The sequence below is a fragment of the Epinephelus moara genome, chromosome 15 (genome assembly GCF_006386435.1).
Source record: "Epinephelus moara isolate mb chromosome 15, YSFRI_EMoa_1.0, whole genome shotgun sequence".
Lineage (NCBI taxonomy): Eukaryota > Metazoa > Chordata > Actinopteri > Perciformes > Serranidae > Epinephelus > Epinephelus moara.
Genome location: NC_065520.1, coordinates 5,445,912 through 5,468,754, shown reverse-complemented (window position 1 = coordinate 5,468,754; position 22,843 = coordinate 5,445,912). Strand labels below are relative to the sequence as shown.

Sequence of the window (22,843 nt, the reverse complement as noted above, 5' to 3'; positions counted from 1 at the left end):
AGTTTTAAAACTCCGGGGTTGCATTTGTAACGTTACACTCGCCCTCCTCTTCCGTGTATCTAACGTTACCATGACAACGCCTACGTCTATCATAGATGTAATGAGGACGTAATGGAGGAGGGGGGAGTAGGCCGTTGGAGGGAGGTGGAGTTGCAGGAGGAGGAGGATGGGACTTTGGAGGGATGCGGGAGTTGTGGATGTTCAAATTTTTTCTAAGTGCTGTGTGAAATGCAAGAAAGGTAAGGGTTGCTTTAAATGGGTCAAAGTATGAGTAAGTTCACCTGGCATGGATGCAGTGACCAGCAGTTTGACCTCGCACTGCTCCTTCTTCATGGTCTGCTTAAGGTCTTTAAAGAAGAGTCCCTCCACATAGCCGACGACCTCCCACAAGAAGGTCAATGTGGCCGAGATGGCGTCCATTCCCCACTCGCACGGAGTCCGCACAAAATACATGATCAGTCCCACCTAGGAGGGGGAGATTCCGTTGAGACGACAATGGTTAACAGAGAGTACAGAGTAGTGTTTATATGTAAAGGTAAAGAATTATTGCTTCACCAGATAGTTGAAGAGGATATGAGAGGTCTGGGCCGGCAGATCTCCAATGTTGAGCAGGAGCTTCCTCAGCATGTACATGAGCTCATCCTGGAATAACAACACAAAGAATGTCATGAAAGTCATGTCACACTTCCTATTTCCCATTTTAAGCGTTAAGCTCCTGCACGTATCCTCATTGACTGTATAAATGTAAGTTTATGAGAAGCCACTGAAGCTGTGTTTGTTCTAAAGATGTTCACCCACCTGTCGGTTGCTCACTGTTAGTTTTTCCAGGAAGTGGCGGAGAACCAGGGCCGGATCTTCAATCAGGCAGTTCCACAGGATTTGTTGGGCAACAGCGCTCACTGAAGAAACATTGAAAGAAATATTTGTACTTGCAAATACAGTATGTGATCAAATACCATACATGGGCTTCATGTTTCAGGAGGAGTCCCACACATGAAAAACAAATCAGAAAAATGCACATTTTGGCAAATGCATTGATGACATAATGCAGGAGAATCTATCAATACATGTATTTTTTATGTTTGGACTGATACTGTGCTAATAAAATATTTAATAAACTGTAATTTGTTTTTATTTTTATGTAGGTGGTACTTGCTATTTTTTATTCCTGAAGGCCCTCGAGTCTTGAAATTATTTTAAGCTCCAAAACTGGCACTGGCAAACTGTTTTTAGTACAATGACACCTACCAGCAACACCATCCTCTCGAACCTCCCCGTCCTCCATGAGATGCACTATCGGTAGGACTGCAGCACAGATGCACGCTGGGAAGACAGCTTGGGGCGGCTGCAACATGTGGTGAGTGGGAGTGTGTTCTGTTGTGTTCTCTTCATCTACAAAACATGTTAAAGATGATAGCTCAAGGTTTATTAAAAAAACAGAAAGACTGCTAAAAGTTGTGTAATAAAGGCTTTTGTGGTCATGGATATTTTGTTTTCATACCTTCAGCACTGGCCAATGAGCGGACAGACCACACAGAACCCCGACGGAAGGAGTAGTTCCTGTGGGAGTTACTGGAGGCGCAGGATGGGCTGACAGACAGACGGCGTGATGCCAGGTTCACCACTTCTTCTGCTGGCGGGATCAATGCCCAACATGACCAGTGCAGATACAGGAGAAACAACATGCTATCAGGGCACAGAGCTGTCAGCAGCTTCCTTATTCCCATCAGACTTTTGTATTTCTGTATGCTATGTGCTTGTGTGCCTGGTAGCCCCACCTTCTTCCTCCTGCTCAGGCGGGGGGCTGCACGTCGGTTCGTAACACGCCTCCTGAGCGACGGGGATGGCTGTGATGATGCTGGCCTCGCGACCCAGACGCCGCTTCTCTTCTTCCTGCTGCAGGTTCTTCAGGATGTGCTCGGCTCGCTGGTGGGACCGTGACACTGCCCGCGCCGAGAAGGATTTCTGCAAAGGGGTGGCATGCAGGGTGGCGTTGGATCAAACAGCACAGAGGAAGAACAGCGAGTGCAGACATACAGAAGGTTCAGAATGAGGGAGTGCACAAATTAATAAAAAAAATTGACAGTTCAAATCTCTCAGGGACGTGTGCACAGCTACTCTAGGCTCACGTTTACATCTGAGGAGCATTTTGTAATGTAAAATGACCGGACAACACATTAATACAGTAACTCTCTTCCAGCACATTAATCTCATGCTCTAATGCTATCGCGAGCATCATGGAGAACACTGTTGAAGTATTGAATAGAAAGGATTTCAATCGTGACAAATTTTTGGCAAGAAAAAATGAATTCATACTGGAATTTGGAGAATTTACTGTATCTTGTGTACAGTAAATGCCTCACAGCATTCGCACGAGTGCTCATACACGTACATATCCAAATAGTATAGCATGGTATGAAAAACATCCACAGCAAAGTCATTCTCATCCAATGACCATGCATCAACAGCACAACACACACAACATGTCTGAATGTCCGATGCATGCTGTTATTTTTTCTTTTCTTTTTTTTTTTTTTACAATCAGAGCAAATGCTACAACACTTTATTAGTGTGGTGCGTATCATTAATCAAGATGCAACTATCTGAAATGACCCATGAAACTGCCCCAGCTTCTGATCCATGATGGAAACCTACAGCTCCCAATGAGCTAAAAATGTTTAATGGAGAGAGTTTTCTCTCCTGTCATTAATGATCTGAAGTAACAAGATGCATCAGTACAAACATCCGGACAGAAATACCAACTTACTATGGTATGGACTGACTGAATTAATGTGGAGTACTAAAAACAAAGACAGTCGATAGATAAATTATATAACAGGTGCTCGCAGGTCGTCATCAAAATCTATTAAACATATTTTGATAATCATGCTTTTTAACAAAAAAGACAAGAAAGTAAAAGGAAACACCAAGAAATCTGTTTTTACTGCGTTAAATGACTTTAAATATGTGTTATATATGCTTTTCTTGAATTAGCAGATTTCTTGGTGCAGTTGACCACATTACACTGGCATAGCAATAACAGATGTATTTTAAAGCAGTCTAAAGTGCAGTGTATCTGCTTTTGGTACATTGTGAGGGTTACGCAGCACTCAATCTAGAATAAATGTCAAAATAAGACACCCACTGTTAAAAACTGCCATGTTTTTTTTTTTTTACAGGTTATGGGAGTTTAAGAGTCAGTTCACCAGAATTCTGAAAAAAATATCACTTACCCCTAGTTGTATCTAATCATACTGATAGATCTGTTTTAGTGTGACAACATTTTGAGATTAGCCTCCATCAGACAGTGTGTGTTTTAGCAGTTGGTCGCTGCTTTTGCACTGTTGAGAGCCTCGCAATTTCCACTCTATGCGCCTTGAATGCCTAGACTTTAAAAAACTCAAACTCAGAGCAGAAACTGCCCGACGTCACTGGCGTTTCACCCCAATGTCTGATTGAATTAACTGAAAGGCAGGCCCTCTGTAATGGCGATGACAACACGTAGTAGCGTACATGGTTTGGATTGAACTAACGTCAGCACACTTTCAACGTCCCTCTCTGCAAGCTGCAAAACCTATCTGAACAAACTGTTGCCCCAACTACTTATTAACATTTTAGCAACCATAATTAGGCCCAAAGATTGACAGCAGACCATAGTCCACAGTCACGCTAATGGCTGCACTTACACACCGTGGTGCTTTGAGTTAAATTCTGAAATCATTGCTGTCACACTGACAAGGTGCATATGTTGAGCAAGCACAATGCTTACCGTGTTGCTGGGTAAGTTCTTAATTTTACAGGGATTTGGCCATAAACCATTTGTGGAGACACTTCTTTTATCAGTGTAAACCTTATGGTGGCACTGCAGCAAAAGTCAGAGGATCACCAAAATCAGTTGGATTCATCTTCTGGAGATCATGAATGTCTGCCCAAAATTTCACGGCAATCCATTGAATAGTTGTTGATATATTTTAGTCCCGACCAAAGGAGAGGAGCCAGACCAACATTCCTAACTCTAGAGCTGTGCCAACTCCATAGCTAAATAAAACAGCAATATGTGCCTCCAGGCAGAGTGTCCCCAACGCATGGCTAGATACCACAATAGGTAAGTGATAAAATATGTATTTTTTTTAGGTGAACAGATGCTTTAATTTACACTGAATGTAAGGCAACTTGATGACCCAACCCAGGTCAGTCTGTTTGTGATGTCACATCCACTGGTGCATTTTAAGCCAATATGACTAACATATAATGTATTTACTGCATATTAAAGTGATTCAAAAGTATGTGCATACATTAATACTACTAGTAAAAATAAATGTTATAGCGAAGTGTTTGTTACAAAGTTATGGTGGTAAATATACTGGGGGGCTATACAGGGGCTCAGACTTACAGACTGGTCTTCATTGATTGGATCCTGGACGCTGCCTGTGTTCTGGGGCACCCAGGGGGGGTCGAATATGGGTACACAGGGCATGCCCAGTATAGGAGATGGCAGGGTGAAGTTGATGCTGGGTGGTGGGATCTAAAACAAAAGAGAAATATCATACAACATGGGTCAATGTAGCCTAGCTTTGTGAGGCAGTACGTTCTGAATGATATATTTGGCCCTACAACAGCAAAACGTTGCATAATAAATTATTAACCTTTATGAACAACCTTTTGAGGTTACAAAGTGGACAACTTTGACTCTGGGGGTAAGTTTAAACATGACAACATTGTTATTCTGTACCTTAAAGATCTGCTGGGCTCCTTCCTCCATGCGAGGCCACACCTGGTAGCGAAAACGCCACAGTGTGTAAAACTTCAGGATGGAGTTGATGCGTTGGCAGGCCTCCTGGTGCTGGAACTCCGCCATCATCATTTCGGTCACTGCGTCTGGGACCTTTACCGCACACAACAGGAACATGGCACCTGGAGGGGATTCAGAAAGGGTGGAGGGGGGAGGAATGAGGAGAGGAAGAAATAAAAAAGCAAAAGGGAGTGAGGAGTGAGGACACAGAAAAGAGGCAGGAAATTGGGAGGTAAAAAGTGGTTGACATAAAGTAAAGGATATGGCAACTGTTAGAATATAGAGCATCAGAATATCTAGGTCAAAATGTTTTACACACTATGTGAGTAAAGCTAACTTTAGTTAAGTGAATAAATTAAGTACTTCATCCTTTCATGATCTAAAATCATGTACATATATAAACTCTGAAGGGCACCACAGCCTATAGACGAGACCCACAGATTACCAATACACAGCTGACTCACCAGCAGCAGCTGCCATATGTTCATCCACGCTGAGCAAAAGTTCCCAGGCTGCGGGCTGAATGTCTCCGTACATGTCGTCAGTCAAGATGGGAGCTGCCTTGATGAGCAGTGAAAGCGGAGCTGGAGACAGGCTCATCACCTGAGAAACACAGGAAAAAAAATTGATAAACAGCAGTTTAGGTATGGACAGTAATTTTAGTATTTTTGTTTTCAAGTCTTTTAATTTTCCCTTCTGACTTAATTGATTAGGGGCGTCGGTGGCTTAGTGGTAGAGCAGGCGCCCCATGTACAAGGCTGTTGCCGCAGCGGCCCGGGTTCGACTCCAGCCTGTGGCCCTTTGCTACATGTCACTCCCTCTCTCTCTCCCCCCCTTTCACATTTGTCTGTCCTATCCATTAAAGGCTAAAAATTTGACTTAATTGATTATTTTCAGTTCAAGTTCCCAGTTTTAATTTATTTTTTATCAAATGTACAGCAATTACAGAAGCATTTGTTATGTATTATGAAAAGAAAACCACAAAAGTTAAAAAAAAAAAACGGCAAAAAAATTGTAAAAAAGAAACAAACAAAACAAAACAACACAAAAAAACAAAATAAACAAACACAAAAAAATACACCCCCAGAAAAACAAAAAAAAGTAAAAAAACAAAAAACCCCAAAAACATAACAAAAATGAAAAACAACAACAAAAATAGAAAGAAAAAAAAGACTTGAAATTAACTTTTAAAACTACTCCACCTGGTTGCGGATATACTTGAGCATGCCAGTATCCTTCTTCCCTTCTGTGTTGGAGTCAGTAGGTCGTCTCTTCATGGATGGGGTCCTCAGGCAAGACTTGTCTGAACACTGAAGGCACAGAAATTTTCATAAACCACAACAAAAACAACAGAAGTTTAAAACTAGATAAACAGATAGCTTTTGAAACCCACCTCTTTACTCTTCTTGGCCCGTGACCCAATGTGACCTGAGGAGGCACTGTCTTCTCTCAGGCTGTCCACCGTCTCACCATACACAAGCTTGATGGCGCGGACCAGACGGGCACAGGAGCGGCTGTGGTGCTGGTAGCAGCGTGGGTGGCAAAAATCTATATGGGTACAGATGAAACTCTGCTGGTTGCACAGCAGGATCATGATCTGTGCCGAGAGAAAGGAGAGGAGAGGGGAGGGGGAGTCAGTGTGTAGGAGGGAGCACGCCGACACTGTATACACAAAAACACTTCCACACATATTGAAGGGCCATACATGGAGCCAGGACATGTTACGGTGGTAGTTGTCCTCTGTTCCTCCTGAGCCCTGGCCCTCTGGTTCTATGCTGGGCTCACTGGTGCTAAAGGGACTGCCTGCAACAGGAAACAAGAATATGCACATATTTAAAATGTATCTCTTACAACAGAGGGAAACATAGTTTTTTGTCCATGTCTTACCTATGTCAGTAACAGTGTCCCTGCTTTGTGTTTGTGACAGCAGCCCTTCTTCGTTCTCCGACTCAGAGTCCTGCCGCGACATCTTGGTGCTCTTGAGGCTCCCGGCCCGGCGTATCGATGACAGAGAGCCTCCTTTCTTTACACGGAAACTGCGAGCCCCTTTAATCTGAAGCAGCCGGGAGCCTCCGATGCGAATCTTACGGATAGGCACTGGAGGAGACGGCAGTGGGGCGAGATTATCTAAATTATTTTTCACGATAAGCACACAGGGCAGTAATACACCAAAAAGGCAGAGTCTAGACAACACCAGATCTCACCTTGAACTTCCTGGGGCTTCTTCTCATCACAGGTGGTGTCAGACTTCAGCGTATGGCTGCTGCTGTTGAGCGAATCATGTCCATCCTCGTCATCAAGGATGCCCGCGAAGCTGATCTTCCTCTCATAGCGATGACGGCCGAGATCCGGGTCCAAACGCAGGCGGCAGCTGTCCAGATCCTACAGCAAACATGTGAGCAGGTATTAATGTTTCCAACAAATGTATTATCACATGTTTTGGATTCAAAATTTCCTGTTCATATTTTACTCTTTTATTTCTTATAATAATAACCAAACTCCCTCATAGAATCCTTAGATTTCCTGACTGTTTTTCATGATTATCAAAGAGAAAATACACACACTTAATGCATATATATTCGGCACAGGAGATTTGACTACTAACCACGAGAGGCTCAGTGCGTGGGCGTGGTAAGCAGGGAAAGGTCTCTCGCAGGAAAGTGGTGATTTCCAACAGCAGCTGACAGGCAGCCATCTTAAGAGCAAAGGGGCAGCCACATTTTGTAGGATTGACTGTGTCTTGGAAGGGATGACAAAATAAAACAGTGTGGTTAGAACTTTCAAAGGTTTTTAGTTAATGAAAAAAACAAAACAACTTAGCCTTACGGCTTAATGAAAAAAACAAAACAACTTAGCCTTACAGCCTTTTTTCACAGCTTTTAACCGAATCATGTGGTCGGTCGCAAATTTGCTGGCCTAAGTCACTTACTTACTTTTTTATATTCTAAAAAGGCCAAAAGTTGGGTGCTATTTTCTTAAAAAGGTTGCCATTGGCATCCTGGCAATTAAAAGTGAGCCTTTGAATGGTCTTCTCACTCACTGTCATCTAAATAGTCCTCTTCCTCATCTTCTTTTCTCATTCTTCGTTTGGTCTCTTCATCAAAAATGTAACCCAGGATGTTTGCAGGGCTCTCGCTGTCAGAGTGACAGAGCTCACTGAGCCTTGTGCCGATTGCCTGAGCAGATAAAACACAAAAAGAAACACTTTGTTGAAACCATATTAAAAATTGTTACTCCGCTTAATTAACAGCCAGAAATCTTTGACTTACATCTCCCCACTGGCAGAAATGTTTGGCAGCGTTCCACTGGAGTTTCTGGTTCCTTTTGTTGCCCACGATAGGTGACCGGCCCCTGGACAGGCCTCTCTTGGTGATATTTACGTGGTGGCCCTTCATCCACTCTGGCCAATTGCCGCGGTTACAGCGATGGACAAAACGGGCACATTCAAGGAAGAGGGAGGCCCGTGCCACGACTGGAGCTTCCTGGAAGAGCCAGAAAGTAGAATTAAGGATGTTGCCATCATTTTTATTTTTTAGGATTTTATATAATTCTTCCTGGTAGTGTTTCTTATGTATTCAAATCTGAACATTCAAATTTTGGTCCTCCATACAATCCCACATGCTAAAGACACAGAACAGCCCAAGGTGACATGCTTACACCGATGCATCATGTGCAAAATACAAGGAGTGTGTTCTAAAACCTACCAGGTCCAGAGCAGCAGCAAGGATGGATGCGTCCGGTATGGTTCCCGGCTCGCAGCAGTTCAGCAGGAACTGGAAGCGTTTCATGCCCTGTCGAATAGCGCCCAAATTCACCACATTCTTATTCTTCATGGCCTCCTGACTGGCTGCAAGACGCTCCTGAAAACCGTGGGGTCCTGAAGGAAGGTATGAATATAGAACAAGAGAGGAGAGGAGAAGAGAAGAAAGGAAAAGAGGAGAGTATAACAGGACAAGTGAAGAGAATTCTTGTGAAAACAAGCATATTTGGGTGTAATTGTTTGTAAAGACTGCACTGAAGATTAAATATCGACATTGCATGAAGCAACATCACCATCCAGGACATTTAACAGAAAGCACTGAAGAGCCACCGACAAATGAAGCTGAGTGAGAGATGGACACACAGCCATCGGCAGTGGTTACACTTGGATTTTCAATTCATCATCTAAGCGACACAATAAAAATGATTATGTAAAGAGTAGTGTAAGAATGCAGAAGCTATTATCAGGCTTCTAATGCAATATATTTTTGATAATAAGATCTGTTAAATCACATTGAAATGACAAGTGTAATCACAGCCGTACAGAGGAAAGCTGTATGTGGACCATTCTGTTTTTATCACTTCACTGAAACTCAGGCATTGGAAAATACCACCAGACATCACCACAGAAGAGACGAAGAGAGCACTGACAGCGTCATGCTTGACAAAGCACAGAGATACGCTCTACTGTAGAAAGATGGTTTCATATATATGAGTTTTTCCCACACACCTCCTTTCCTCTCTTTCTACCAGTAAGTGAAAGAAAGAGGAGGGGGTTCATTGTTGAAGAGAACGGGACGTGCATGGTTGGAAAGAAGGGAATGTAGAGTTGGTCGTATAAAACACAGTTGAGCCAATCAGACTGAAAATAAAGTGTATTTTTACAAACTGGACACTGATGGGTTGAAACACATTCAGGCTAACAGAGTGTAGCAGGCAGCTATTTGGCCGAGCTGACATGGAGAATGGTGGACGAGAGAACTGGCAGAAGAGGACAGACCACGACTTGCGAGACAAGACACGACACCACACGGACAAACAGAGGCAGGGACAGAAAGAGAGAGAGGAATAGACACAGGACGATGGGGAGTGGGTGGGCAAGGGGGCACCCCGGGGTGGGGGAGGTCTACCATCTTTCTCTTCTGTGTGGTGAAGCTTGGATGGATTCCTCCTGCCAGACCTCCATTTACCGAGCCGCTTGAAGAAATTCTCCTCCTCGTCCCTGGCGAACTCCGGCCCCACGGCGCCACCTTCTGACAGCTTCACCGCACTGGTGAACTTCACCTGAGATGCATAAATGCATACATGCTCAGACAGACAGGCAGAGGCCAAACCAGTTGGCAATTTATACATTTTCTTGCAGACAGCCACTGCAAGGTCTGTACATCTATGTCTTCCATATTTAAAGCTGGATTTACTTTCTTTTACGCTCTATTGTAGCTCATTGTAGATTTGCTGATTCTGACTGCCACTACTCAGTGTTGACCAGTGCACTCACTGGACAAACAGTGTTATGGTACTGTAGCTGTCAGCCCGCCCTGACCTTTGAGCTCTGACGTATGAAGGAGAGTCGATCCACTGAGCTGATATCCAGCAGGTCCTCAACACCATCAGTCAGTCCGGAAAGAGAGGAGCGCTTCAGCCAGTTGCCTGGAGACACAAGATAATAAAAAAACATTTACCTGATCAACCAACACTGCAGAACAAAGAAAGTTAATGTACTGTACACACTGGGTTATGGAGGCAATTAAGCATGCACACACACAAGGGTAAGTAGAGGTAGAAACAGACAGAGCATTCCCTCATTGTTATTGTACAGTGACATAAATTCAGAGTGTTTTAAGTCACAAAAATTCACAGGCTGACGTTCATTCAAAAATGATAGAAAAAGGGTGCAAAACTAACTTTTGTCATCATTTCATAAGACGACTTAAACAAAAGACCCCGGTCGAGTGGTATTTGCAAATAGATTTTAACAGTATATTGTCACAGAGGAGACAGCAGAAACAACATAAGCTGAGAAATATGTTTACAGGCTGGCTGACAACCTGCGTAACATATTGAAATGTAATACTTTATTTTGATTTGCTGCTGTTATACATCTAATGTCAATATTTTTTAAGATTAATCTGCGTTTTAACACATTTACATATGTACATAAAAGGTTGCTGACTAACTACACAAAACTGCATAAAATTTTATCAGTCAAAAGCTGATACAGCAGTTACTGCAACTCTGCAAAGCTACCATAAATTAGCTTTAGCTGGAGTTTTGTTCTGTTTTTTCTTCATGTGTCATTCAAAAAATGGTGGTTTACTGATGTATCAGAACATTTCAGTTACTGATAAAAGCTTTTAAAAATCAGTAAGTCCATTTTTAGCTTTAGCTAAGTCAAGCCATGGCTGTATCACCTGCTAGCTTTCACTTGATATAACCCCAGCCTTTCTGCTTTAGCTTAGCTGTGCAGTTGGCTGTAACCGCTTTGCCTTCATAGAGACATATATGCCAGAGTAAAGTCTGTACGCTCCATCCATATGAAGTAATTTGCAAATACAATTTGACCCAGGCCTTTAAAAACCGTACACTTTGGAAGAGATGACCAACACAAACAGACATGAAACAAATACTGTATGGCGATGGTTCCACATTCACATACGTAAGACAGAGAGAGTGAGTGGTAGGCGAACAGTCCCACGGCATGCTACGGCACACAAAGGAACACAAAACAGACCAAAGAGATGAAGTGACTTGGCCTCGCAGTGGGCATTGTTCCAATGTTAGACAAACAAAACACATCATGAATTTCAAGGTGATAGCTGGGGTAGGAAATACAGTGAGGTATGGTCATGGAAATACAGTTACCAGACATGATATATATATATAAAAAAAATAGTGAGTACTTTGCTACCTGTAGCTACATGCTAACATCTGTGAAACCTGTAATCTTGGTCGTTAATTTCTCCACAACTTTGGGTCACATTCCTGCTGCAACATTACTGGTTGTGTTTAAAAGATTTAATTGGGGATTTTTCACAGTGTAAAGTGAGGCTATAGTCATGCCCCAGCCGCAATGATGGTGCGGTGAGTGTGCAGGTGTGGAAGACCCAAAAACACTGACTGATCAGACTGTGCCTATTTGGTGGGCTTAAAGAGACAGGCACTAAAATGGAGTGTTTCTGACAGAGAGTGGGCACTGGTAATCCAGCACAGGCAGTATGAGGTAAATAAAGTATTTCTGGACCACTAAAGCATGTAAACATGTTCTCATGGGAACCCAGAATACAAGTATGAACCTGAAAATGAGCATAATAGGTCCTCTGTTATTGACATTTTGCTGACTTTGATTTTTGTGCCCAAGCCCAGATATGGCCCACCCAAAATAAAATAATGTTTTTGATTACAGTCCTGACCCAGGCCTCCTCTGTAAGGTAACCCTTCAACCTTTACTATCAAAAGACTTGTTGCCTGATACCAGCTCTTACCTATTGGCAGCTTCAGTTTCTTGCGTAGTGAAATTCGTCTGGATCTGGAACGGGAGCGCCGGTCAGTGGTGGTGCCAGAGTGTGCAGTGGTGCACTCCGAGGTGTCCTGCTCTGACTGGCTGCTGGTGTCACTGGCGGCACTCTGCGACTTGAACATCTTCCTCCAAAAGTCCTTCCTGCCCAGCAGAGCACCTGGCATCTGTTCTTCACTGGAGGCACAGAGAGGGAGTGAAGGAAGGTCGGATTTGAAGGTTAAAAACTTCAGCTTACACAAATTTGTAGCTCTTTTGATGTAAATTAGTTCTGTGACCTGTTTGTTATTGGAGGGGGGGAGGGTGCAACAGGAGGAGTTTAAAACCTGTTTCCTATTTTGAGCAGACACATGACAGCTGGGCTCGACATACTAGATGGTGCTATATGGAGATGCTGTGAGGTGGACACTCACTGTTCGGGGGTCTGGGGGGGTCTACTGGAGATGTAGCTGCGACACTCATCTGCAGCACTGGACACCTGACCCTTCTCCCCGGACACACCCGCCTCTGACCTGCACACACACACACACACACCCCAACACACAGACAGAGCGCTCAGGCCACCTGATGCAGACGCAGACTGAACTCTAGAGATGCAGCAAAGCCTCTCCATGTGATTCTCCCATTAAGGTTTTTGATTGATGGAAAATAAGTTTAGCATAGTTTCAATGATTTTTCTCTGATGGGAACTAGAGGAATGTCACTGAAGCTTTAGATGTTTGGAAACTGAGCAAACTTATTGCTCATCCATCAATATATGGATGAACAAAATCCTACTGCATTACCTATAACTATACAATTAATTTTATATACTTTTAAAATACATTTGTTTTTGTTGCATGTCCAAAATATTTATGCCCTCATGTAACTTCCATTTCTAGTTTGATGGTCACATGATGAGGCAAAGACTCCTGGCAGGGCTGCCCCGTATGCTGCTGTCCACATCATTTTGAAAATAACAACATCAAATCAGTCACTCAAGCAAGAAGAACAGATGCAGACAGGACAGAAAAAAAACATAAGAAAATAAAAACATCCAGCAGTGATGAGAAGCGTAGCTCTGAGTTGTCAGAAAAGGAGAAAGACCTTGTGAAACCAATCAATTTGATTGGATGAGAAATATTTTGTTACCACTTAATAAGGGAAGGGGTGTTTACGGTCTGTTCTCAAGGACACTTCAACAGTAATTGACACATGATCATTACAAGACATTTTTAGTGGATTTAACTTAATATGATGTCATTGAGACCATTTCTGGCCACTGATTGGCCAGTACCTCCTGGGTCCGGGCTGTTTGGTCTCTTCCTTCTCATCAGGTTTCTTGGTGGTGGTGACCTTCTCGGCGCTGTCCAGGAGCGCACTCAGCGCCACCCTGCGGAACACGTTCCCATGGGCCTCCTTAATGAACTGCACCAGCTGGCGGATGTCACAGTACAGTCCCTGGGAAGGAGGAGGGTGGCAAACAAGTGAGAGAGAGGGATGTGGGAGTGGAATGGCGTGTGAACTAGAAAGTGTGTCAGAGGAGGATAACAACAAAAAAAGAATCTCCTGCTAGGATATAAAATCAGGCTGATATTACTGTGCAGCCAGCATCAAACAGTGTGTATGTTTGCACATGCATGCATAAATGAGTGATGTATATGAGCATGCTGGACAACAGCTCCAGCTTGTGAGTGGGTGGCCTCTGATCCTGTGCCATAATAAAGCCTGCTTTGCAAAGTGTGTCATCTCCCGCCAACGTACAACCAGTCATGCCAGCCTTGAGGCTTTCTTAGTACCACAAGTCCTCTTAGAGGAGTGATCCACATACACTTGCATATAGAAAAATCTAAACCTACGATATATTTATTATCAACAAAAACTAAACTAAGATTTTTTTCCACAATTATGGAAGAGTGTAGGTTCCAATGATCTACGCAACTAAGGATAAGACAAAAATCAAGACTCTCCCTATTGATGTTTTATTTGCTTTATTAAAGGTTCTGTATGTAACTTCTTACATGTATTAGTGCTTTATATTGCCAATGTGCGTATGGATTGTAATGTAACTCAAAAATCGAGATTTTCCCCGACTTTCTCGGATGCCTCTAACAGTCTCTGGACTGATTTCTATGTAGAGGACTCACGACAAATTGTCTGGGAAATCCAAAGGATATGACGTTGCTGTGTTTCTGTTATATACAATTTGCAGCTGAGGCTCGGAGACTGATACTAACTTAGAGCTGGGGTTTGCGCAGCTGAATTTGAGCTGCTACAGCAGCTTACTGAAGGTCCATCTTTGGAACTGTCATCCACTCTCCTCTGAACAAAGTAATGTTCATTGCTAACATTTGCTTATTCTTGTTTAATTTGTGGTCTGTTAAACAGTAAATTAATCAAATTCAGTGCCTCATATCATACATTCAGAGGCCCCAGCGCTACTGTTATCCAATGTTAGCTTCTTTCCTGATACAGATTAATTACTGGCTAGCTAATGTAGCAAAACACTGTCTTAAGTGGACAACATCAGTTAATTCAACCAGATTCCCAGGGCTTGTTTGCAAATTACTCAGCTAATGTTACAAAGCAACTACACCAGATCCATGCACTGCAGCTAAGTTACAGGTAGCTCAGCAGCCAACAAGCTAACTTAACCTCAATTAAGATTAACCAGCCTTAGCCTTAGTCAATCAGGTTCACTTTCGTGTTTGTCACTGTTTTGGCTCATGTGCAGGAGTTACATACAGAACCTTTAAATGTATCATTGCTGCATTAAAATGGCTCTGAAACTTTATACCTATTATTTTGTATTATATTCTCCTCTCCACTGTGTTTTAGATGTTGTTGTGTAAAGCACTTTCACTTGGCTCTGTGTTTGAAGCATGCTGTACAAATGAGCTTGCTTTGGCCTTTCAAGAAACACTCGAAAACAGTCAGTGCCCATCATGTGAGACACAAAAGGCAAGTTATTATTATTCTGTGAACAGTAAGAGTGCCTAACAGAGAAACTGCCAGCTACTCAAAGGATCTTTGAGCACTCTGGCAACACACTGCATGTTAAAAACAAGAAGATGGTGCTGGCATCAGTTTGGGGACAAATACACAGTATGGTGTCTGCTCGAGGTCTGTTATTAGAGGGTTCAGTTTGTGCCATTTCAAATTAATTTTATTCTTAATTTGTGAAAAATATCTGTTCTAGCAAAGAACTGAGAGCAGCTCAAGTGAAAGGGGACCTCATATGCTCATTTTCAGGTTCATACTTATTATTTTGGGTTTCAACCAGAACATGTCTACATGCTTAGATGTTCAAAAACACTTTATTTTTCTTATACTGTCTGACTAAATATACCTGTATTAGCACCTGTCTCTATAACACTCCTCCAGAAATAGCCCAGTCTGCTCTGGTTGATTGTCATTTCCTGGACTTCTGCATATTTGTGTGTCTGCACCGTCATTGCGGTTGGGGAATGACTGTAATGGAATATGACGGCACTTTCTACCATGAAAAATCACCCAATGAAGCTTCTAAACCAAGATGTTTACAACTCAACTCAAGATTACATGTTTCCCTGACGTTAGCATGTAGCTACATGTAGCAGTGTATGCAACACCTGCAGTAACATGCATGAAGCAGATGGCCACATCAGCTTGTCTTGAAAGTAGATAAAAACTTAAGGGAGTATTGAGAACAGTCTGAGGCCTGAAGTTTTTGCTCACAGGGATTACTTTTACATATGTTCCCCTCATTATTTAAAACTTTGTCCATGCTTAATATGAACATTTGACATAGTAACATTATAAATATGACAGCAAATATGGAGAGGAATATAAGGCTCCCTGTAATGTCTTTATTCACAGAGTGAGATTAAGTACCCATCATGTCCAATTTATCATGTATGACAAGGCATTAAAAAAGGCGGCATGAGCGACTGCTCGTCTTTAGGCTCAGTACAAAATGAGCCATTAATAATTCAACTACAACATCCTGCAAATGGAAATATGAGCATCTGAATCTAGTGGGAGTACAACTGATATGTGAGGCACAGAATGAATCAAAGGAGAGCCACAGAGACTGATAATGAAAACAGAGAGAGGACAGATGGACAGATGATTTTCGCACACCACTCACCAGGTTCTCGGGACTGTGCAGCTCGTGTGTGGTCGAGGCGCAGCGGGTGATGAGAGACTTGAACATGCAGCCCACCACCACCGCCTCCATATTCTGTGCCACGGACTTGTTGTCCCCTGTGGTGAAGTTGTTCCCGAAGCCCGCCTTGTCTGGAAGCAAGAGGGAGGCGGGATAGACCACGGATCACACAGGGGGTGGTTTAGTCAGCGATGGGAGCAGATTATTGACAGCTGACCAGCTTGAGTATAAAACAGTGAGCCCGTACAAGAGGGAGGGGAGGGGGGCAAAGGAAAAGGGTCCATAAAGCATATGGGGGAGAAGCAAACTGAAAAGGATTCTGGGTTGGGGATAAGGAATACATGCAAGTGACTAAGGCCTGCTATAAAACCATAGAGCATGGGGCTTATTCTTTTGGTCCAGTTAAACTTATTATCTATGCAAATTACAAATGCCAGATTTAATCATACAAGTCTTAATTTTGTTGCAGGCGAGTTTTGTCACTTTCGGAGAGAGTGAAGGGTGCAGCAATGGAAGCGGTACCTAGGGAAGGGTCTGATCAGGTGAGTATGTTCATCTTATTGCTATAATTATTGACTGTTATTGATTATTGATCATGTGTATCTACCGATGTTTCTTTTTTTCGCCCTCCTGGACCTCTCACCTGCACTGCCGTACTCTGCAAGAGAAAAGAGGCGGGGCACAAGTTGATTGACATCAGGCCAGCACAGACATGTACGGGGCGTCAAAAAGGACGTGGCACCCCACCTCCTTGTGGAGGTGAACTCAAGACGCACACACACAGATTGCCACACGCAAGAACAACACACACACACCAAAAAACTAAACAAGGTGCCCCGTTCACTTTGAGAATTAAAACACTCATCGGTTCAGTAACTTGCCAATTGCACAGTATTTTGTATGCTATGATTGTGCTGATTGCATTTTCAAATTTCAGTGCAAAACTGAATTGGCATGTACAATGCGTCTCAATGCTCAGCAATAAAGCCACTGATTGAGCACAGATGTAATGGGCAAAGCTTTGGATTGGCAAGTGTACAGAATGGATGAGTGAGTAAGGAAGGCAGGATTCAGCTCATTGAAGTGGATGAAGAAAAAGAGGGAAGATGGAAGCAGGAGGAGGACGACAAAAAGGGACGCAGACAAGCAGAGACAAGTGGAAGGAGGAAGGGAAATAACATATATATAAACAGTGATAGCGCTGGAATGCAAAGTCGAAGTGCGGGGTGAGACAGCGGCAGTACAATTCAGCTTTGTCAATGTGTTTAATTGGTTTAAGTTTTTATTTCATACTCTGTAATGTAGCATCCATATTAGACCTTTGAGTGTGATATAGATTTGAATGAATATAATATACTTGTATAATAAACATAACAGAGTTTGTTTGAGTGTAAACATCTACACAGTCGTGCTGAAACGACTAGTTACTTAAATGATAAATATATTTAAAAATTGATTAACTTTCACAACTTTGGAGATCAAACTTTTTATCAGCAGGTGAAATTTTTAATTTTTCCAATACTTCAAGGCAGACGCAAAAGTCAGCATGCTAACACAATGATGTTATGGTATAATGTTAGGATGTTTACTATATTAGTCGGTTTTGTTAGCGTGTTAGCTAACATGATACCTTGTGATACACATGTGAGCACTGTATCTGTGAGCATGCTGACTTTTGTGTTCAGCCTCACAGAGCTGCTGCACTCTTAGAAATAAAGGTGCTAACCTGTACCATATAGGGTACTTCAGCTTGTTCCGGTAGGAGAACCTTTTTTGGTTGAGGGTAGAACCTATTATAAAGGCTTCATCTGAAACTCTTTTTGAGGGTTCTACCTGGAACCCACAATAGAGGGATACACCTATTAAACCATCTGTAAAAAAATTTCCACCCAGAACCCAGTTTAAGAGGCTCTACAGAGAACCCCTCTACAGTGTAATGGTCCCACCCAAAATCCTCTCTGGGGAGCTAACTCTTATATTCCAGGGGTTTCATCCAGAACCCACCCAAGGAGACTTTAAAAATAGGAACTGACTACATAACCCATAGATCTCTCTACCACTAATCATGGTTTTAGTGTAACAGGTTAGCCTGGGGAACAATGACACCATGAGTGTCATGGTGTCAGTGAAGATTCTCAGTCATCCAGGTCATGGTAATCATAAGTGCTGTATCGGAGGTAACTGGACTTGCTTGTATTTCTCGAAGACGTTTTGCCTCTCATCCAAGAAGCTGTTTAACCATCGTTAAACAGAGGTGGTGGCCTACGACACCACTTATCACCCACCTACAATGCAGTCTAGGGATCTCTCCCCAGACGACTTCACACCCATTCTCATCTGGGGGTGGAGATTTCGTGAAATCCCTACTACCACCAAAACCTGGTTCCAAATTAAAACCAAATACAAAATGTCAAGCAACAGGTACCCATCCCATTAAAAAAAAAACATTTTTTGACAGACCATGTGGTATTGTATGGAATGTTATTATGGTCATGATGGCAGAACACAAGTACGTAAAATAAACTGATTAAGGAAATTCTTCCAGTTCACCGACATTAAAAATTTAATTTGAGACATGGGTAAACATTTAAATATTTGAGGGTGAGGATCTTTAGCCACCCATGCTTTCAACAATCCTTGAAGAACTCTTTTTTTCCAAAAGGACTTCTTCAAAAGCAAATGGCTCTGGGTAGAACCTCTTTAGGAACCCTTATTTCTAAGAGTGTAGTGTGGCTGTAGACTCATTTTCATTTTGCAGACCAAACAATGAATCCCTTAATAATTAAAAATAATTAGTTACAGCCCTACTGCACAGAATACTGACTTTTTGCAGCATCAACCCTAACCTGAATCAGCATTCAGAACTAATGTTGGTCAAACCCTGATACACCCTAATTTGTGCATTTGCCATCAGCGCATATGCATGATTTTTCTGTGTGTCATGATCTGCATCTTGCCCCACTCACACATACCTCCATACTTACTGTCAGTTATGGGCTCCATGCAGAAGCCCAGCAGTGCATGCAGGAAGTCCACAATGTTATTGAGAGAGTCTTTGTTGACGTACTCCCGCATCGTTTGTCGAAACTGCACCTTGTCCAGCTTATACAGGCTGGTCAGGCAGTTCTGGGCCTGTGAGGAAAGAATTGGAACAGGGCACATTAGACAGAAAGTCACAGAGTTTCAAAAATAAGTCGGGGAGAAAGAAAGTGGCCTTGTTTGCAGGATGTGCTATTTTCATCTCTTTTCATTGATTCTCATGAAAGATATCAGCTGTTGAGAGAAATTGTGTTTCTCCAATACAACTTAATCTAATAATAAAAAAACTATTGATCAGCATTGAAATAGAACTGCAGCTGCTTCTCATTACAGTTAGAAACTCTGCCCTTGCAGCATTCTTTCTGGTTTCATGAAAACATGTCAGGCATTACAAACTGCACACATGCACAGAGGAGGGTCAGCTAAGGTAGAGAAGTCTGACCTGCATCCTGAGGCGATCTCCAGACAGCCCCCGGTGTCCCTCTCCACAGCCGTAGGCACAGCCCAGCGACTTTACTATCTTTATCAGCATGGTCAGAGCCAGGCGGTGGGTGCTGAAGCCAGAGCCCTCTTCCTGTTTTCATGACAAAGGAGAAGCAACCATAGCCATGAACACACAAATATATTGAGATATCTGCACTACCACTACAACCCACTTCCGAAAATATAGTGCAAACTCACCTTTTTATCATTATCCTTGTTATTCTTCACATCATCTTTGCTCCCTTGCCCACTCCCTCCACCACTCCCCCCTCCTCCTCCACCTCCGCCTCCATCTCCCCCTCCGCCTGCTCCTGCCCCAGGGACCGCCCCGCCTCCCTGGGCGCCTCCACCGAGGCCCTGACCGGCCGTGTCTTTGGCTCGCGCCTCCTGGTTCTCCTTGTTGTCGGGCTTGGACAGTTTCTTGCCCATGCCGGGCACCACGCCCAGCTGCAGCAGGCAGTCGATGATGTTGAGGGCCACGTCGCAGATCCTGGAGCTGATGTCGTGGCTGAGGACAGCATAAAGAGCCCGCAAGACAGCCTGGAATACACAAAGAAATAGCTTGTTTTGTGCAACCAATGGTGCAAAAGCTACATTTATTAAACTCAAAATAATCATTATTATTATTACATTGTATTTGTCTGCAAAACAAAGCAGCATTTGACTTGTTTGCAACTTACAGGACCAAATGTGAGAAAATAAAGCATTAAATTCAGTTTGTATTCCTACTGGTGTCATTGTATGTGAGAAGAGCAGCAGAAGGCCAATATCTTCCATTATATGTATTTGCCCACAGGGATCATTTCCTGTAGGTTTCATTGAATGACCCCGACACTCACTGTGAGGTCAAGCATGCCATTCTTCAGCACAAAATTATTGGTCCCTTCGATGTTCTCCCCCTCCTCCAGACAGGAGTAGTTAATGCAGGAGTCGGTGAAGCTGCGTGGCAGGTTGGCACAGGCCAGGGGCTCCACAGGGATCTCGGGGACAGTGACGGGGTTGCAGAGTTTCTTCATGTGCTCGGTGAAGAAGTCGGCGTAGCCAACGTTGAAGGAAGCCACTGTGGTGTTAAACGCCGCCATAGTAATGGTGGAAATCTGAGATCGAACTGTGGGTGGCAAAGGGAGGCAGTGAGAGGATGGTGTATGGTGCAGCTGGCTAAATGTTGTCATGCATTGTTATCACAGTAGGCAACCACAACCTTACGTGAGAAAACAGTTTTGTTATGCTGAATGCTCTATTGTGTTGTTTTTCGACTCTGCCGCATCCTTTTCTTCACAAAATTAACCCTATAGAGCCAATCAAGTCAGAATCGGTGCTTCTCTCTAATTATCTGCTGTTCTCAGTTAACTAAATAGCATGCATGTTATGCAGTGTGGAGCAGAGCCTAAAGCCAGCACCGTTATTTGTATGTAAATTAGCATTGTCACAGGAATATTACTGTTATATAATCTGTCCTATTTCTGCTGTGCAGGTCTCAGTGGAGCCAGCAGCATCTGGCGTTTGTTGTAGCTGATGGATAAGAATATGATTACAGTTTTCATCTTACTGCACATTGCAGTTTGTTTCTCTTGTTTAATGTCACTCTTACACTCTGCCAGAACCTGAAAGAGCTGGGGAAAAAAAACATGGTTATTCTCTGTTTTCTATGGTTTACTTAACAACTACTACCAAACTCTGAATATTATTCTCAAGTTTCTATTGGTTTGTTGGATATTCAAAAAGTTGACAGATGTAAGCACTGCAGTATCTGCAGACATGGGGGAAAGTCACACATGTGCAAGTCACAAGCAAGTCTCAAGTCTTTACCTTCAAGTCTCAAGCAAGTCCCAAGATAGTTGTGGTGAGAATCAAGCAAGTCAAGTCCCTGCTATAAGTCAAGCAAGTAAAGTCAGCGCGAGACCAGCAAAAGCAAGCACACACACACGTGGTGTCCATGTCTCACGGTCTCGCGCAAGCACGCACACGTGAATGTGGTGCCCAGAGAGGCAGTCAGAGCTACAGGCTACAAAGAGGCTAAAACAGAGTTCAAATGACGTTTTTCCAAACAATTTTTTATGTCAGGGCTTCAGGACACTTAAATCACTACGGACCAGCAGTATGGAGATATTTTGTGGTTTCAGTTATGTGTTTTTGGATGTTTGGATGATGAATTTGGGGCGCCATAAGCCTCCATTAGGTGGAGTTCTGTTGCTACCTCCTCTCCCCTTGGATCTCCACAAGTGCTGTGAGGACTCTAAAACTTCACCTGATCCTCCATCGGCATGAGGGTGAGTAGATAATGGGTGAATTTTCATGTTGGGTGCACTATCCCTTGAACAGGTGTGTAAATCCAGGGTAACTAGCAGCGATCGCTTGTTCATGACAGAGTCACGGAGGACGAGGGGGAGAGGGGCGAGCTAGCTCCGTTGTGTTTGATAACATTGTTGAACATAAAGAGAAGTGACGCCCAACGGTGCTTAGCGGGCCTTTAATATTGAATTAAAGCCAAGTCCTTTCGAGTCATCTGTCTCAAGTCAAAGTCAAGTCTCAAGTCCTGAATACAAAGTCAAAGTCGAGTCTTTTATTAACGTTAGTCAAGCAAGTCTCAAGTCATCATATTTGCGACTCAAGTCTGACTCAAGTCAAGTCATGTGACTCGAGTCCCCCCATCTCTGAGTATCTGTAAATGTGGCTTAAGCTAATTTTTGGACTTGTTAAGTTAAAGGAATATTTCACCCATACAAATTTTCTCAGTTTTTGGATTCTTTGTTCACTGCAGAGGCATGAACCAAAAACAGTGTTTTCTTCATGAATTCAACGCAACGCATGGTGAATAATTGGTATATAAATGATCAATTTTGGGTGAAGTGCTCCTTTTCTTGGTCACAACTTGCTCTCAGTTAGTCATGCTCTTAAAATCAGTTCAGCTAATCATAGCTCTGGCTTCTCCTTACCCTCTTTGACAGTGTTATCGCTGTGGCTGTTGGAGTGGTCGGGCATGTCTCTGAGCAGAGAGTGGTGGGAGTGAGAGTGTTTGGCGCTCAGGCTGTCGGCATCTGCGGCAGTGTCTGTGCTGCCCCTCCGTGTGAATTTGCCTGTAAAGTGATGAAGATACAGATAGATATATCAGGCTGAATTAAACACACAC

The 22,843-nt window shown here is 43.1% G+C and overlaps 1 protein-coding gene across 9 annotated transcripts in view; it reads right to left on the bottom strand.

Moving 5' to 3' along the window:
• LOC126401734 (protein unc-80 homolog) overlaps positions 1 to 22,843 on the bottom strand; it is a 48,153-nt gene that overhangs the window by 16,410 nt on the left and 8,900 nt on the right. For 2 of the 9 annotated variants that reach the window (XM_050063201.1, XM_050063203.1), the window contains exons 11-41: positions 22,650 to 22,790; positions 20,553 to 20,821; positions 19,912 to 20,253; positions 19,673 to 19,804; positions 19,176 to 19,323; positions 16,799 to 16,849; positions 16,174 to 16,322; positions 13,342 to 13,505; positions 12,479 to 12,577; positions 12,034 to 12,242; positions 11,208 to 11,252; positions 10,095 to 10,201; positions 9,682 to 9,835; positions 8,497 to 8,669; positions 8,062 to 8,274; positions 7,833 to 7,968; positions 7,398 to 7,531; positions 6,997 to 7,174; positions 6,680 to 6,919; positions 6,498 to 6,595; positions 6,186 to 6,389; positions 5,995 to 6,102; positions 5,257 to 5,395; positions 4,733 to 4,914; positions 4,394 to 4,525; positions 1,779 to 1,965; positions 1,502 to 1,633; positions 1,249 to 1,392; positions 799 to 899; positions 556 to 642; positions 282 to 465 (exon numbers count right to left, since the gene is read on the bottom strand). In XM_050063201.1, coding sequence (XP_049919158.1) covers positions 282 to 465; positions 556 to 642; positions 799 to 899; positions 1,249 to 1,392; positions 1,502 to 1,633; positions 1,779 to 1,965; positions 4,394 to 4,525; positions 4,733 to 4,914; positions 5,257 to 5,395; positions 5,995 to 6,102; positions 6,186 to 6,389; positions 6,498 to 6,595; positions 6,680 to 6,919; positions 6,997 to 7,174; positions 7,398 to 7,531; positions 7,833 to 7,968; positions 8,062 to 8,274; positions 8,497 to 8,669; positions 9,682 to 9,835; positions 10,095 to 10,201; positions 11,208 to 11,252; positions 12,034 to 12,242; positions 12,479 to 12,577; positions 13,342 to 13,505; positions 16,174 to 16,322; positions 16,799 to 16,849; positions 19,176 to 19,323; positions 19,673 to 19,804; positions 19,912 to 20,253; positions 20,553 to 20,821; positions 22,650 to 22,790 — 4,782 coding nt within the window. The remainder of the gene's footprint in view (positions 1 to 281; positions 466 to 555; positions 643 to 798; positions 900 to 1,248; positions 1,393 to 1,501; positions 1,634 to 1,778; positions 1,966 to 4,393; positions 4,526 to 4,732; positions 4,915 to 5,256; positions 5,396 to 5,994; positions 6,103 to 6,185; positions 6,390 to 6,497; positions 6,596 to 6,679; positions 6,920 to 6,996; positions 7,175 to 7,397; positions 7,532 to 7,832; positions 7,969 to 8,061; positions 8,275 to 8,496; positions 8,670 to 9,681; positions 9,836 to 10,094; positions 10,202 to 11,207; positions 11,253 to 12,033; positions 12,243 to 12,478; positions 12,578 to 13,341; positions 13,506 to 16,173; positions 16,323 to 16,798; positions 16,850 to 19,175; positions 19,324 to 19,672; positions 19,805 to 19,911; positions 20,254 to 20,552; positions 20,822 to 22,649; positions 22,791 to 22,843) is intronic. The other 7 variants (XM_050063205.1, XM_050063207.1, XM_050063206.1 and 4 more) reach the window with 5 other exon arrangements.